We start from the raw sequence: 16,095 nt of genomic DNA, 5'->3' as shown, positions 1-16,095 counted from the left end.
CTCGGATGACGCTGCGTTCTCTTCCGGGGAGCCAATAGGGTTGCAGATACCGCGTGTACCAGGAAGTGGAGTGAGATTCAGATGGTGGTGGTGGTGGTGGTTCACACACACACACACGAGCAGTCGGAAGGGTTTGTGCGATATGTTGAGTCAAAGCAGCAATAGCCGTGTATGACAGTGTCCTGTAAATGCGGACTTAGCGGAAGTTTCGGGTTGGAAATGGTGCGAAACAGAAACGCGCAGGGTTCAAACGCCACCGAGATAGAGAAGAAAATCAAAAGGTGAGTGAATGAAAGAGGGAGGGCGTGCAGAGCAGACAGGTAGAGCACATGCAGATAGAAAGCTTACTGAAAGTAGTGCAGAAATAATGCTGCTGTAGGTATACACCTGAATAAATCCAGTTGTTAGAGTGAACACAGCATGACCTCATCATCCTGATGTGAAGTTGGAGTTGAGAGGACTCTCTTATTTATTATTTTCACTTTTTTGTGCTTTCATTTGGTGTCTGTGTCTTTATGATGAATGCTTGTTCAATAAATAGCAGATTTTCTTATTAGTTAGTTAGAAAAAAACAAAAACCAGTTGTGAGCAGTCTTCTTGAAATGATTTCAGACCAGGGGGTTGAGTTGCTGAATGGACTCTGAAGAAATGACATTTTATAAGCGAGTTGACAACTTTATTAGTCAGTTATTTTGGTTACGCAGATCATACTAGGCCAAAGGGTGGGCAAACTGGCGGTCCCCCGGGGGTGGGTGGCCCTCAGGTCCTCAGGTCCTCAGGTCGATTGATTGGAGACATGAAGAAAAACATGGCAAAAATCTGCGTTGAAATCATGAAAACCAGAAATATGTCCATGATAATATTTGATCACTGGTATATGTTGAATTAAATTTGAGACATAATTGACTGTAATCGTTTTTTGTATTCTACAATTTGGCCCTCTGGCAGTCAGAATTAAATGAATGTGGCCCTTGCTGTGACCAAAGTTGCCCATCCCTGTACTAGACCTTTCAGTATAACCTTACAGCGATACATCGTCGAACTATAGTCACTGTACATATGGTAGGAGCCTTTATATTTACTTTTAAACATTAATAGATTTGATTGTGTCTTACGTTTGTATTGCTTCTGTTACTTTTGCTGGCACTGCAGGATGTCCTGTTAAAAGCACAATGAAGAAAAGTAATTTAGTTAGCTGAGCAGAGGTTTCAGTTCAAAGAGACTTGGATTAAGAGTATTTGGATGATCCTTTTTTTTTTGTTGTTGTTGTTTAATAATCTTCATCATTTTTCTGTCTGACAGGGGTAATGCACTGCGGCAGTCGTCTGCATGGAAAGGTTCCAGAGGGCCCGCGGCCTTGCTGCTGGTTGCCGTGTCTCTGTGCGGGGCAGCCGTGTGGTTGTACATCACCTCTTACGACAGTGAGATAACAGAGACGCTGGTCAGCCACAGTGAGCTGGTTACTTCCAATCCCAGAGTCTTCCCCGTCCAGTGCTCCGAAGACTACGAGAACTATAAACGCTATCCGGGTAAGACTCTGGTCCTTCTTCTGTGCTGTCTCGGGCAATAAGCAAACATACCTGGGATGGGATAATTCTCAAGGCTAAAATCAAATGTTATGCCAATTCACTGGCACGTTCTAGATGTTGGACTCGCAACTCCAAAGTCTTGAAAGTTTTAAAAGTCTCACCCAACATTCACGTCTACACTGAAATGCATCAAAGCCTCATTTTTTTAGATGTTGTGTTACTTTCATCAAACTTACAAAACCCCTAATGGGCAGTAACGTTATCTCAGATCCTTTACATGTTTAAAAATATCGATAAGGACAGGTTTGGCCTGGTGGTTTGACATTGCGCCCCATCTGCAGAGGCTACAGTCCAACTTTCCTGCAAGTCAGCCCCCACTCACTTCTACCATCATTCTTACCGTCCTGATCAAATATAGGCCAACATCCCCCGCACCCAAAAAAGAAATAAAAATAAAATAAACATACAGAGATAAAAAACAAGTATAATGAAATTAGATTTCAAAAGTTAGATTATTCATAGTGTGGAAAATGGTCACTGTAGAAACATTTACTTTTATATACGATGTTATTGGATAAATCTTTCTGCTACATAATGAACACATTGCGTTATGCTGCTGTAAAAGTATAGTGTTGATCTGACTTCGACTTTAATCTGAAGTACCGGTAATCATCATATGCTTGTAGGCTGAATTTCCCGGCAGAATCAGATGTGTCTTAAAATCTACATTTCATTTGCTCGGCCCTCTTTGAGACTGCAGGGGCATCAAAGGTTAATGATTAGTGAAGCCAAAAGTTGACTTAATGGGTAAAACAAATAGGTTTGTGTGAAAAGTACAATGTTTTCCTCTGAGATGGACTGAAGCGGAAGTATAAAGTACAATAATAAACTATATGAGGTACATGTCTTTTGAATTTGTAATTTAGAACAATATGGAGATGAAAGCTTTTTTAGTTAGTCTACCTTTGTTTTGTTTTTTAAAGATGGTTTTTAGGCCATGTTTGCCTTTTTTAGAGAGGACAGCTGGAGAGAGACAGAAAGTGTTTGTAAGAGGGAGAGTGGGGGATGACATGCAGCATATGGACGAGGCCTGATTCGAAACCCACGCCCACCCCGTGACGAGGAATACAGGCACACATGGGGCATGAGACACAACCGCCAAGCCACCCGGCGCCCAGGGGCGCTGCTTGTCAACAGGCCAAACTGTGGGGGCTGACAAACTGTGGACCAAAGCAGCAACTCAAAATCTGAAATATTTTGTAATGACAGTAGGAAACCTCCCTAAGGCGGCCCCATCTGACAGCATTCACGCTGGTAAGAGGGCCCCGAATGAACTTTTGCCTCGGGCCACAACAGACTTTAGAACCGTCACTGCCAGCGCCCCGCCCACCTCTTTTGAATCTCATTCAAACCTTTTTTCCCCTGAATCAGCATCAAATTACACCACTAGATGGCACTATAACACAAGCTTACACAAACCAAAATTTGACCGCATCGATCACTCCTTCAGAAGTTCCTCCTCCATTTCTGGCAGAAAGATCTGTTACAACAACACAGCAGAGGCAAACAATGTAAAGAAGTTTATCTCATTTCTATTTGTTCACAGAAAGAGCTTTGAGAATCTGTATATTATTCATCAGATAAATCTATATGACAAATAGTTTTTGATTATTTTCTGGTCATATAAAGTTATTATTTGTCTCCACACAACACGAGGGACTTTATTTGTTTTCATAATGATCTGAAAAAACAAGTGATTGTCTGGTGTTTTTAACTTGGAGCATTCACTATGTCTTATAAGTTGTAGTCAAGACCACACTAACAAAGACCAAGACACCGAGACCGGAGTGCTCCGAGACCGAGACAAGACCAAGACATTTAGGGATCATGACTGAACCAAGACCCAGGCAGACTGAGAGTGAGACAAGACCAAGATCATAAAGATCACTGAAAAATCTTCATCGTGTTTGCAGGGGGCATGTCAGATCTATCTATCACTATCTTAGACCGTAACACCACTTTTATTTGATCACTTAGATTAAGAAAAAGCCAATCTGAATTTCTATTCTTGGATTATTAAGGAAACCCAAATTTCCTTGGGGTTAAAGTGCAAGCTGTAAGGCTGCCTTTAAAAGTACACTATGGGGTTGCCGGATAGGAAATCAGTTATGTTGCGCGCCACATGTACGGAGGCTAAAAGATCGGTTCATCTGAAAAACAAGTTTCAGAGTTTGAAAATGCACATGAACACCTGCTCAATTAGAACACCAACCCTGAATCTCAGGAAAGAATGAGGTGTCCGACTTTCTGACTTAACGTCACATTCGTCATCACATGGGGGGGGCAAACAATGTTTTTGTTTAAAGTTAAGATACTTTTTTATTAATTCACGAATTGCACATCAACTTTTTGCTCAGATATGATTTATAACAGTGACATTCCAAAAATTGTCTTCGTAGCGTCCCCTCTGTTTTTTTTTATGTTGTTCGTATTCAGTCTTTATAAAACAAAAAGCACATGAACACGCTGAAGTAGGAAGAACGACTTCCAAACTGGGAAACTGGGACCATCAGACGAGCTCATGAATGCAGCTAAAGTCCTCATCGCAGCGACCGTGGGTTAGAATCCGACCTCGGCCCTTGGCTGCAGGTCATCCCCCGCTCTCTGCTCTCTTCAGCTGTCCAATCCAATAAAGGCAAACACAACAAGTGCACTGTGTAGTTTTAAGGTACAGCAAAAACTACAAATGAGGCAGAGAAACTTCAGCAAAAACTTGTGGCTGGGTAGCAGATACCTAGGGCCAATCATTTTAGGAATGTGTATCAATCCAGGCTTTTTCCACAGTTTATATCGAGCAGCACATCTCCAGCAATGTGTAGTGTGACTGCGTCCAGCCTTTCTTGTTATACGTGATGCTATTAGAAAATGATTGGACCATTGTAGGCTGCTGTTGGTGTTTGTGGGCTGTGGCGGTCGTGTGCGCCTCGTGGTGAGACACATCTCTCGCACTGGGCTTCATGCCTCTGTTCTGTTTGAGATGTAGAAATAAATTGGTCGTGCTGCTGCCTTAAGTTGCAACAGCCTTTGAACAAACTTTTCAGCGGACTGCGGTTTGTTCCAGACCTGACACTGCAAAACCAAACCAGCTCCAAAAGACTTGACAAGGCTGTGCTTTTTTATTGGGAACAAACTCTTCATTAATTCTGGCAGCCATATTATTCTTAATGTATGTGTCTCTGTAGGAAATAAAGAAGGGGGAGGATGTGAAGTACGGGAGGCCAAAGGGAGTAGCGGAGGAAGTTACAGAGATAATCTATTTTTTTTAGATTTTCCTAAACCACAAATACGAATTAATCGGGGGGAAAAAAAATTATTTATTGCTAAGCCCTTCCTTCCAACATGCCGCACATACACAGAGTAAAAATAAACAAGCAGTAGTAAATTTACTATATTAAATTCATAACTCATTTTAAATTAGGCTGTATTCTGAAAGGTTGTATCAGAAGAGCAGCCATCTGCCTGTGACAAAATGAGGAAAAACCCTCAAATCCATTTCCTGCCACAAAAGAGACATTTTGCTCCAAGTCAGTGTGGTTCTTTCTTTGAATAAGCCCCCGAAGTATCCAGTTTCTTATCAGGGTCCTGACACTGATGACAAGGTGATGCTGATGTGTCAAAAGATGAAGTATTTCCTCATTTGTGAAACCTACAGTAAAGTTTAACTTCACAAGATGCTCCATGTTACAGGCAGCTTCTGCTCCTCTGATAGAACTACAGACTGAAATGACAACTTTATTTTGTAAAATGTACGTCTATAATGTCTTTTTTCCCCCTTCATGTGGCCCTAATACTCCTTTTTTCATTTAATTAAGCCAAGCTCTCTCATTTCTATTTATTTCTAAACAGCTCATTTTCTGATGGACATTTTTAAATTATTGTTATTACTGTCTGAAATATGAAACAGTTTTATACTATTCTTACAAAAAGTAAAGAACACATTGGATGTGTCTTATTAAACATGTGGGCTGCTAAAAGTTCAAACTTGCATCCCCAGTATCTAAAGAGGACACAGCGGGAGACTCACGCCTCGGGCAATACATTTTAATCCTCAGAGGTTGGACGAAAGCCCTAAATTTTGCGGGGAATAATGAGCAGAACTCCAATGAACTCCTTACCTTGCACTTTGTTTCTCTACTAGCTACTTTCTCTTGCTGCTTAGGGGCCCAAACTTTTTCCGACAAGAGAATACTGCATGGTAAACTGACTAATATTTTCTCTCTCCCAGGATGCACCCCTCAGAAGTGTGGCCGTGCAGTCACAGACAGCGTGGTGACAAGGGAGGAAGCTCAGGTCCTCCGGAGGTAAACACGTCCTCTTCTTGCATGTGTTTTTCTATTCGCCCTCTTCTGTCTCGGCAGTGCAGCTGAATCAGTATTCATGCTTTCTGTCTGTGACACACAGGCTGGCTGAGAGAGGGCTGGCGCTGGCTGGATCAGAGGGAGGTGTAAGTATATCAAATTCAACTGTTGGAATAAATAGACAGGGAGGCATGTGTTAATACATAAACTGATCTTAAGGTCCATGTTCTGTCACAAACTGATTTTTTTCAAGGCCGTATACAGTACGTGCCGATTTCTCACATGAAAACTTTTTGATCATCATTTTTAAAAGCGGACTACATGATGTTGGTCAGCGCTGTCACTACACAGCGAGAAGGTTCCGGGTTCAAATCCCCCGTCTAACAGGGCTTCCTGTGTGCATGTTCTTCCTATGCGTGCCTGGGTTCCCTCCGGGTACTCCAGCTTCCTGCCACACTCCAAGCACATCTCGTTAGGTTAACTAATGACTCTAAATTTGCCCAAAAGGTGTCAGTGTGAATATTTATGTCGGCCCTGTGATTGGCTTGAGACCAGTCCAGGTTGTGTACTCCGCCTCTCCAATGACAGCTGGGATCGGCTCAGGCTCAACACACTCCACTAAACGACGTCACATGAAAGTGAAGTGAACCGTCTTTGGTTGATGACTCACAGCCTGGAATCTGTTATTCCTCTGTGTCATAGAGCTCCATTGTTGTCTGCATTTCAATGCATCTCAGCCTCTCTGGCCTGTCTGTGACACTCTGCTGCTGCAAAAAAAACATTTTTCATTATCTTAAGCCGACTGTCTCGTTTACACCAGTATCTGTCCCAACAATGTCAGAAAAGTCATTTTGTCCACTCCAGTCCACATCGAATGAAGCCTTTTTTTTTTAAGTATATGTTCCATCATCATGAAGTTCAGGAAGCTCTGTCGCTGTAATGGGTCACCGCCTGTATTTGTCTTTAAGTATTTGGACACCCAGCACTATTCGCTAATAGAAACATAGTCAGCATTATTGACAGGTCTCTCCCTGTCTTCTTAATCCTAAAAACACAAATATGTATTAATCAAAGCACTTTGACAGCTGTATCAATACCCAGTGCATTTTTTTATTTTCAACCGACTTGTCATTAATTCCTGTTTGTCCTCTTCCAGGCTTCCATACTTGACTTGCACTCTGGAGCGTTATCGATGGGGAAACAGTTTGTCAACATCTACAGGTAAGAAAGTTCACATCGTCTTCTCTCGTTTGTTTTTCTGTCCGGGCCTTTTTTTTGTGCCTGTGTAAAAATGACACCCTGCATAATGTGTAACATTTGCAGAAACATATTAACCAAAACTCATCATCAATCTTACTGATGCTGGTCCTTGTGAGCTGTCCTCTACACACTGACCCATGCGGCCCTCATACATCACTGACAGCACAACCCATTTTTTATTTTGATCAGTTGCTCCCCTTCATCCTTCTCCCTCCCAAATACTGCCTCTTACATTCATTCATGCCTCCGTTTCCTCCCGCTTCTCTCTAACGTCCTCCGGTGGCAGGTGGCTGACACGGGATCCTCAGGGATTATCTGGCAGATTTGAATGAGGACGCGATGGCTATAGCATTCACACCCTTCACCCCCCAGTGCGTCGCTCGTCATGCGAGGCAGTCAGAGTTAGCTATCTGCTCTGTGTGTTTGGTTGGCTGGCTGACACAGCCGTCTGAGTAATGGTTCACTGTGCCATGTTGCATAACTTAATTTATGCTAATAGATCTGATCTCCTCTGCCCCCCCCCCCCTCCCCCATACTGTGTCTGTGCCTGTGTTTCTCTCTGATTGGCTTGTCTGCGTCCTGATTTGCCCGTCTGCATGCTGAACCGCCTGTCTTTGATTGTGTGTCGGTGTGTGGCTGCAGGTATTTTGGGGATCAGATCGGAGATGTTTTTACCCAGGAGGACTTCGAGCTGTACAGGTGACTATGAAGCCTGAAATCAAATCAGCCATGCTACTTTCCAAAGAGTTTCCTCCAAAATGAGATATGTGACATTTAAGAGTTATCCATTACCAAATGATGCTACGTCTTTGTTTACAATTATTATAAACGTAATGTCTTATACCTTATACATCATTCAGTAGTTTATGAAGAGGCACTGCAAGATCAATAACACACAATGAGGTCGTTAGCCAACAAAATGAAAGTATGGATCTTTTGTCCTCTTTGAGTATTCAAGTTGACAAAACAACATCATGAGCACCCGTTTAAAAAGATATTGAAAACTGCCACAAAGTATTCTCTGTACGTAGCTGAAGTGTTAATTGAATCACCAGCTGGCAGTTAATAAACACTGAGCTGCTTAATGTTGCTGAGAATCCTATTGACTTGCATTGCCCAAAGTTTCTTGCAGTGTTATGGTCATAAATCATACTTCATAAACTGATTTAGTCCGATCTATCAGTCTGACATTTGATGTCTGTTGTTTTTTATTTCCATGGTTAGAGATGTACGTGGGCGGATACAGGCAGTTATTGCTGAGACGTTTGGTTTGGACCCGACTCTGATGTACCTCACCAAGCCGACCTTCTTCTCCAGAATCAACAGCACAGCAGCCAAGACCCAACATGACGAGTACTGGCATCCCCACATAGATAAGGTAATGCACAAACACTGAGCGGCGACTCTTTCTGGCAGGAATAATGTACATTTGTGTAGTTGATGATGAGCATCATGTACCAGCTAGATAAACCCCGAGTGTACGTTTAAGAATTAATAATAGGGATTAGTGCATTCATAATGTTTTCTAGTCCTTCGACTACTCAAAGCTTTTTTCTCTCTACATTTCACATCAATCAATCAATTAATCTTTATTTGTTCTGCGTTGATTCATAACAAGTGTTATCTGGAGACACTTTGCAAAAAGCAGGTAAAAGACCTTACTTATTGCTATATTACAAAGACTCAACATTAATCCATCATCAGCACTTTAGCAACATTTAGGAAAAGTTACAGTGGCAAGAAAAGAACTTCCTTTTAACAGGCAGAAATCTTGGGCAAATCTTGGCATCTTGGGTTGGTTATTTAGGGTTCGGCTGTGGCTCAGTTGGTAGAGTCGTCGTCATGTCTCAACCGGAAGGCCGAGGGCTCGATCCCCAGCTCCATATGTTCAGGCTAGGCCGTCCACCAACGATCCTGAGGAACCTAAGAGAGCTCAGGAGCTTCTGTTCACTTTCCCCCATTCGCACCACATTCTCACACTGATGGCAGAAGCTGCTGTGCATAAAGTGCACAACCGTACAATTCACAGTGGAGATGAAGGGGATCCAACCCTCCTCCTTCTGGTTTGAGACAAATTAACATTTTGGAAAACTTTTTAAAACCAAAATTGAAAATGCAAAACACTTTTAGCACAGAGAAAACACAATTACATTTTAGATTTTTGTTTTTACGTGATTTGAAACACTTTCGTGAGCGCTGAGACAAATTTACAATCAACAGAATCTTGCCGGAAAGGGAATGTACCAAATGCTGTAATTGACCTGAACGTGATTTAGTGAGCGGTCAATTATTTTGTTTTGACGGAGAGACTGTGCGTTTATAGAGACTGAATGATCTTTTGTCATTTGTTGGGAACCCACCTTACACAGTCAAAACAAACAAATTGACCGCTTACTCAATCACTTCCTGGTCACTTCCAGCATTTAGTACATTCTCTTTCGGGCAAGATTTTGTCTGTAAATTTGTGTTTTTTTTGTTTGTACTTCTCAAAACGGTTAAGATGTCGTCTGTTCTGATTAAACGGGCTGATGGGAATCAGCATTGGATTAACCTGAACGTGAATGACAGCTGAAATGGTTCTTAAAAGAAGAGCTCTCTTTTTTTCAATTCCACACCTTCTCAGCTGTATTCTGATTGACTTTGATTTTTGGTCATTATAAGTGTAGAACAAAGACTGTTGACAGAAATGTGCCAGCCTGTGTAAGCTCAGCCTTTGCCAGCAAAAAATGAACTGCTGTCATTAAAATTCAGGATACTCAGTTCATTTTTTTAAAGTTACTGCTCCTTTTTAAAGGATGTAAAGAAATCAAAGGAAGGTCACTTTGACTCCATGGAAATGTACTGACTCAACTTTAAAAGGCTGGAGACTTCACCAGACTGAGCACCAAAGGATTTGAATTCCTCTCTCAGATTTCTTTTTCATTCTTTCCACAACTACTCACTGAGGTCGTCATTGTTTCAATACGTAATATTTTAAAGCACATCATGTCCTTAAGAATAAAATGATTATTTATTTCACATTAAACAGTATCAAGAGTTTAGAGGCTCTAAGAAACTGATCTTCAATCACATTTACAGTGTTGGTGAAACAAACTTGATAAAGTTTTCACACAAGTGAAATCGAAATAAAAAGCCTTTATTGTCATTATACAACTGTACAAAGAAATTATAAATGCTTCACCATAAGTGCACAAACATGCAGGTATACACAGCTACAAACAACTTGTATTCAACTGAGGTACAATGTAAATGTAGATTTTTTTTTACAGCAGTTAATGTTTCACCGTAAAAAAGTAGCTTGCCACAAGTAAAGAATATAAATATATATTGCAAAGTCCGAAATGTATTGCAAAGCAAAATAATCATGTATTCTGCAGTGGAAAATACGATTTGTAAAAGAGAAAAATATCTACGTGGTCATGGGAATTTGAGAAAATAAGGTTTTAAGGCCCCCCCCCACACAGCCGTTTTGGACGCCCCTCAGTTTGTCAAGAAAACAGCTAACTAACAGGGGTTGCAGTGATAGAAGCGGGAAAGTGAACTGGTTCAGATATAACTGATTCTATCCAACCTAAAAAGCCTCTGCGTTTTTCTAGTAAGCTCCACGAGCAGAAACGTGCTCAAACTAGGATCAATATTGGAGATGCTTGTGAAAAATGAAGAGAGGTTAGAACACAGAAAGCTGGCTAAACACTGAAGCTACTGTGTCTGCAACATGGCAACTTACCTGCACATCGACTCTAGGGAGGAGGGGGCAGGGGGAGAGAGCTCTCTCCAATGTTTTGAATTTGGGCTGCAGTACCCATTTTAGACACTAGGTGTCAAAGTTACATATTGCTCCTTTAAGCCTCCATTTGCACAGCACTAAGCAACATTTAGCAAAGTAACGGTGGCAAGGAGAAACTGCATTTTAACAAGAAGAAACCTCGAGCAGACAGAATCATGTTGAACAGCCATCTGCAGAATCTGTGATGGGCTTGGAGAGTGGGATAGAGAGAGATACAGGAAGAAGGATAGGGACAAACAGAGCAGCAGCAACAATGAAGAAAACTGATTTACAGCTACAAAGATAGTGAAAATGGTATTAACATAAAGAACTATGGTGGCAGTGAAACAGTGAGGACTGATCATGCTTATTATAGCAGTTGAAGACATATTACGAGAGAGGGAGAAGGAGAGAGAGACAGGAGCTCAGTGTGTGAAGTCCACCAGCACTAAGCCTAACTATAAGCTTTATTGAAAGTATAGAGGGTCCATGCACCAGTAGCCTAGTGGTTAGTGGGGCTCCAAGCTGGCGGCCCAGGTTCAAATCTTACCTGTGGCTCCTTTCCTGCATGTCACAAACACTCTCTCTGTTACCGTTGTCTATCCACTGTCCTGTCTCTCGTTGATAAAGGCATAAAAAGCCCAATAATAAACCTTAAAAAAATGCTGGATGATGAGATCAAGTTAATTTCAGATCATAGACACTTAGAAAAAGAGATTGTGCACTATAGATCAATGTTGGCTTGATTTGCTTCCCAGTGTCTTTCCATAGCCTGGCTTGTAGTCTTCTTCTAACCGAAGTAATGCCACAGAGAATCGTCATCACTATCTTCAAGAAGTCTTGAAACAAATTTTAGATGGTTTTCCTAATTTCCGGTCTGAGGCGCCCGGAAGATCCCGTCCGTTCTTTCACATTCTTCTAAAGAATCAGAGCAGACGTTGAGCTGCTGCAAATTTAAGATCATGAAACAGTTTTTATTGTACATTTTAAAACAAGTCATACTCCCCTTCAGGGCAATTTTCTAAATTCCTAATGCCCATTCCTCTGTTCAGTTTTGAGAACGGTTCATGTCATACATCTTTTATATTTATGTATAAATATTCATACAGTCGGACATTTTGGTCACAGCTTTAATCTCAGTGTTTCACATTGCTGTTTGTTCATTGTTGAGACATTCAAGTTGCCTTGGGATTGACAGAAGACCTCGAGTCATGTTGGGAACAAACAGGGTGTCTGTCTCTTGGGAGAATGACTTAAGAGTCTTTATCATTTTATAAAGTGAGAAATGCATCGATAACTACATAAAACATTTCTACTCTTTGGCAGGAATGCTTCTAATCAGAGGGTTCAGTGGTGCATGATGTTTCTGTAAAGGGGGCATATTATGAAAAATCCACTTTGACAGTGTTTTTGAACATATATTTGGGTAACCTGAGTGTATACTGTGAAATAAATCCATCCAGTCCTTTGTTTGTGGTCTGCAGAAGTCTTACAACACAGAGAAAAATGCTCTGTTTCAAATTTGCTCTCCTTGTGATGTCACAGTGGGATTCTGGTAAAAATTACCCTCCCCTCCCCTCGTATCTCCACCCATGGACTCCACCCCCAGCCTAGAGCAAAACTTTTGCACAGGTCAGCCATTCTTAATCCTCGCTATCAAAGGAGTGATGTGTACAGGGAAAACTCAGGGGGGGGCTCATTGCCTTTAAAGAGACATACACACCAAAACAGAGCGCTCTGAGAGAGCTGGTTTATACAGGGTCACAAACCCAAAATATAACAAAACAGTTATATTTTGACCAAAGCACAGCACAGATGTTTCATTTAGACCTCATGGTACACTTGTAAAAGTTTGGAAAGGGGTATAATATGTCCTCTTTAATATTTCTTAATGGTCCTATCAGAGGGATTATTATTATCGCTGTAATTTAATCATTTCTTGTCAAACCACTGACTTCCCTGAATATTTTGGAAAGATTAAACTGACTGAAAGGCCTTTTTATTGGCACTCATAACACAGTTGAAACATCTGTGTCAATATTGAGGAGTAGTTCTCACTCGCTAAATGATCAGAAGAGACTAGCAGCACATGTTTACTTTGCTTGTGGTATTTGTTGAAATACAGTTTGCTGTTGCTTCATCCATATTGATATTTGTCGCCTCATTGCCTCATGTTTGCCCTCGACAGCTGGGGAAAAAATGTAATCTGAGAAGACCCACTTTTCTCCCCCATCTGTCTCCGCTGCCATTTTGGGGCTAATTGGCTAACCCAAGTCTCATTTAAATGTAAATGGCCCCTGACGTCTTAAGTGGTAAATTTATTCCCCATCGATCATTTTACTGAGAAGGTGTCATGGCACCAGTTGTAGTGTGACAGCGGGGAAAGTGTGTTTTGAGCTCGATCATGGCGGGGACACACTGTCTACTTAATGAAAACTGAATCATGGGTTAAAACACAAATATCAAAGATAGTGTCTCTGCTCAGGACCTGACAGGATTTACCCGCTAAGTAAGGATTCACTCAGATTCACTCACTCCTCCTGATCTGGTAGATTAACATCTACGCAAATCAGAAAAAAGTATGGTTTGTCTTTTCATTCTAAGTGATTTTGTCTTCATTTGGTCAGCTCTTGAGACATTTGCCTTAAGTGTTTGAGTCCTGACCAGTTAAAAAAAAAAATGTAAATGCATTTAATGTGTAACAGCCAATATGCAAATAATTGAATGAATATAAATATCTAGTTAAAAATTATTAGAATCTGATAATAGTAATTTCATGTCCATTCATAATGTTTAAAACACATAACTTAGTCATGTATAAATGATGAAAAGGTTATTTCCAATTTTGTTCAGATTTTTATGTTATGGCATCACTGCATAGTTAAAGCTGTGGCGGATGTAACTTAATCAGTTTGGCGTCTGATATTGAAGGAAGCTACACACTTTTTTGACAGTGCGTATAACCTGTATTTTACTTTGAAGGTTTTCCAGTAAACCATTTCAAATGAAGGAAAGTTGTCCTGTCTTTGCACTTGCGTTGCAATTACTGTGAGTTGACTCCAACAAGTGGTACGAAGAAAGAGACGGAGTGCCACTACATAATGAAGACTGAAATTTTCCTGCAAGGATAGATACAAGAAGAATTAGAGGCTGCGTCAGTATCTGAATGCTTTGTGTCTTATATCTAAGCTTTTCAATGCATTAAGGCAGTTGTTTCTGTAAAGAATTAGCATTCATTTGAATTATTTTCATTGATAAAATCCCAACAAAAAAAATGTTGAGTGGTAGGGCAGAGATAGAGTCAGAAGCCAGGGAGAGAGAGTGGGGAACAACATGTGGGAAAGAAGCCACAACTTGGCCTGCTCTTGAGGACTTGGGGCGTATATGGGGCGCACATTAACAGCAGTCAGTTGGTAGAGTCAGTCATCTCTTGTCTGGTTTGGGGTTTGATCCCCAGCTCCTGCAGTAAAATGTCCATTGTGTCCTTGGGCAAGACACTTAACCCCAAGTTAAGCCTCTTCAGAGGCATATGAAATGTGTATGAATGGGATCAGTTACTTCTGATTGTCTCAGTACATAGCAGCCTCTGTCATCAGTGTGTGAGTGTGTAGGTGTGACCTGCAGTGTTAAAAGAGCTTTGAGTAGTCAGAAGACGAGGAAAGTGCTAAACAAGCTCTAGTCCATTTACCATTTTCTCTAACAAAGTCTAGCACACTGTGTACTGGAATAAAAATCTCATTTCAATTCAAACATTTCACTCTTCATAAATGCTGGGAGTACATTATTATAAAGCTGCTCCTGATACGTGATGTGGTGAAATGAACCTGTTGCACCCTGGGGGCCCGAGCTGAGCACACAAAACGACTTTATGCATTCTTAGCCTTTATGGCTTCTCTATACATGTTTTTTTTTTTCTCACTTTCTCCTCCATAGTTGTTTGCATGACTCTCATTTTCGGTCTCATATTGTAAATTAAAACCCAGTTTACTGTTTTATATGGCCAGAACAAATGAATCAGTCTGAGGTTTCAGTGAAAAGGCAGTCGCTGGTGAATCAGGCATTGATGCAGAGAGAGGCAATCTTCTGGAAAAATGAATGTTGTAAAGTTGTTATGCAGTCTGAACATTTGCAAATAGAAATGAAAGAACTGTTCTCAAAGCAGGTTGATCCAAAGAGTCACGAAACACTCAGCATTTCACTTTGTTTTCTTCTTTTAAGGTATGTCAAATGAGAGCACTCTCAGTGTAAAATACTGTTTGACTCTTTGAAAAGACTGATTCTCTTGTTCCTTGTCTCCTCTCACTTTGATGTTGCATTAAAGCTACACGCTGCTCAAACTCAGGCCACTCTCAGGCCAAGAAAATGGATCACATCAGTCCAGTTCTGAGGTTCTTACACTGGCTCCCAATCTGTCAGAGAATAGATTTTAAAATCCTGCTGCTGGTTTATAAAACGCTTAATAATTAAGGGCCAAAATACATTAGAGACCTCCTGATTATTTACAAACCATCCAGACCGCTCAGGTCGTCTGAGACAGGTCTGCTCTCTGTCACCAGAGTCAGAACCAAACATGGAGAAGCAGCGTTCAGTTTCTATGCTCCTTTATATCTAGAACAAACTTCCAGAAAACTGCAGGTGTGCTGAAACTCACAGCTCTTTTAAATCGAGGTTAAAGACACACCTGTTTACAGCTGCCTTTCATTAAACAATTTTAATAAGATTTTAAATTTTAACTCTGCACTGTAACTTTTAACTCTTTTTATTTTAACTTTATTCATTTCAATTCATTTAATTTGAATTATTTTTATTTGAACATATTTCCAGATTGAATAATTTCAGTGATTTTTAAATGTTCTATTTTAATGTTTCCCTTTTCCTCTGTCATGATGCTTTTTGATGTTTTGTGTGAAGCACTTCGAATTGCCTTGTTGTTGCAATGTGTGACATAAATAAACTTTCCTTGCCACAGCGCAGTGCATTTTGCATGAAGGGATTTTCGCTCCGGATCGCAGTCCCGCCTGGAGACTAATATCCGTTTGGTTACATAAACAGTTGCACCAGTGTGAATTACAAGTATGCCCCCCATCACTTATAATTAATCAGGTCTTAAAGTCTTGTGAGGGGAGTTGTTGAGGTGAAGTGTCAGCAACAAGGCATCCCATGTGAGAGGAAAATAATGAAT

General features: G+C 40.8%; 1 protein-coding gene across 1 annotated transcript in view; it reads left to right on the top strand.

The window, feature by feature from the left end:
- Nucleotides 1-52: 52 nt before the first annotated feature.
- The window catches only part of ogfod3 (2-oxoglutarate and iron dependent oxygenase domain containing 3), a 30,877-nt gene continuing 14,834 nt past the window's right edge, over nucleotides 53-16,095 (top strand). The window contains exons 1-7 of the mRNA XM_020640130.3: nucleotides 53-281; nucleotides 1,303-1,529; nucleotides 5,815-5,890; nucleotides 5,991-6,033; nucleotides 7,044-7,108; nucleotides 7,790-7,846; nucleotides 8,372-8,525. Coding sequence (XP_020495786.1) covers nucleotides 172-281; nucleotides 1,303-1,529; nucleotides 5,815-5,890; nucleotides 5,991-6,033; nucleotides 7,044-7,108; nucleotides 7,790-7,846; nucleotides 8,372-8,525 — 732 coding nt within the window. The 5' untranslated portion in view covers nucleotides 53-171. The remainder of the gene's footprint in view (nucleotides 282-1,302; nucleotides 1,530-5,814; nucleotides 5,891-5,990; nucleotides 6,034-7,043; nucleotides 7,109-7,789; nucleotides 7,847-8,371; nucleotides 8,526-16,095) is intronic.

The sequence above is a fragment of the Labrus bergylta genome, chromosome 21, assembly GCF_963930695.1.
Source record: "Labrus bergylta chromosome 21, fLabBer1.1, whole genome shotgun sequence".
In the NCBI taxonomy this organism is placed as follows: Eukaryota; Metazoa; Chordata; class Actinopteri; order Labriformes; family Labridae; genus Labrus; species Labrus bergylta.
The sequence above is the reverse complement of the archived record's forward strand: the minus strand, read 5'-3'. Positions and strand labels throughout refer to the sequence as shown.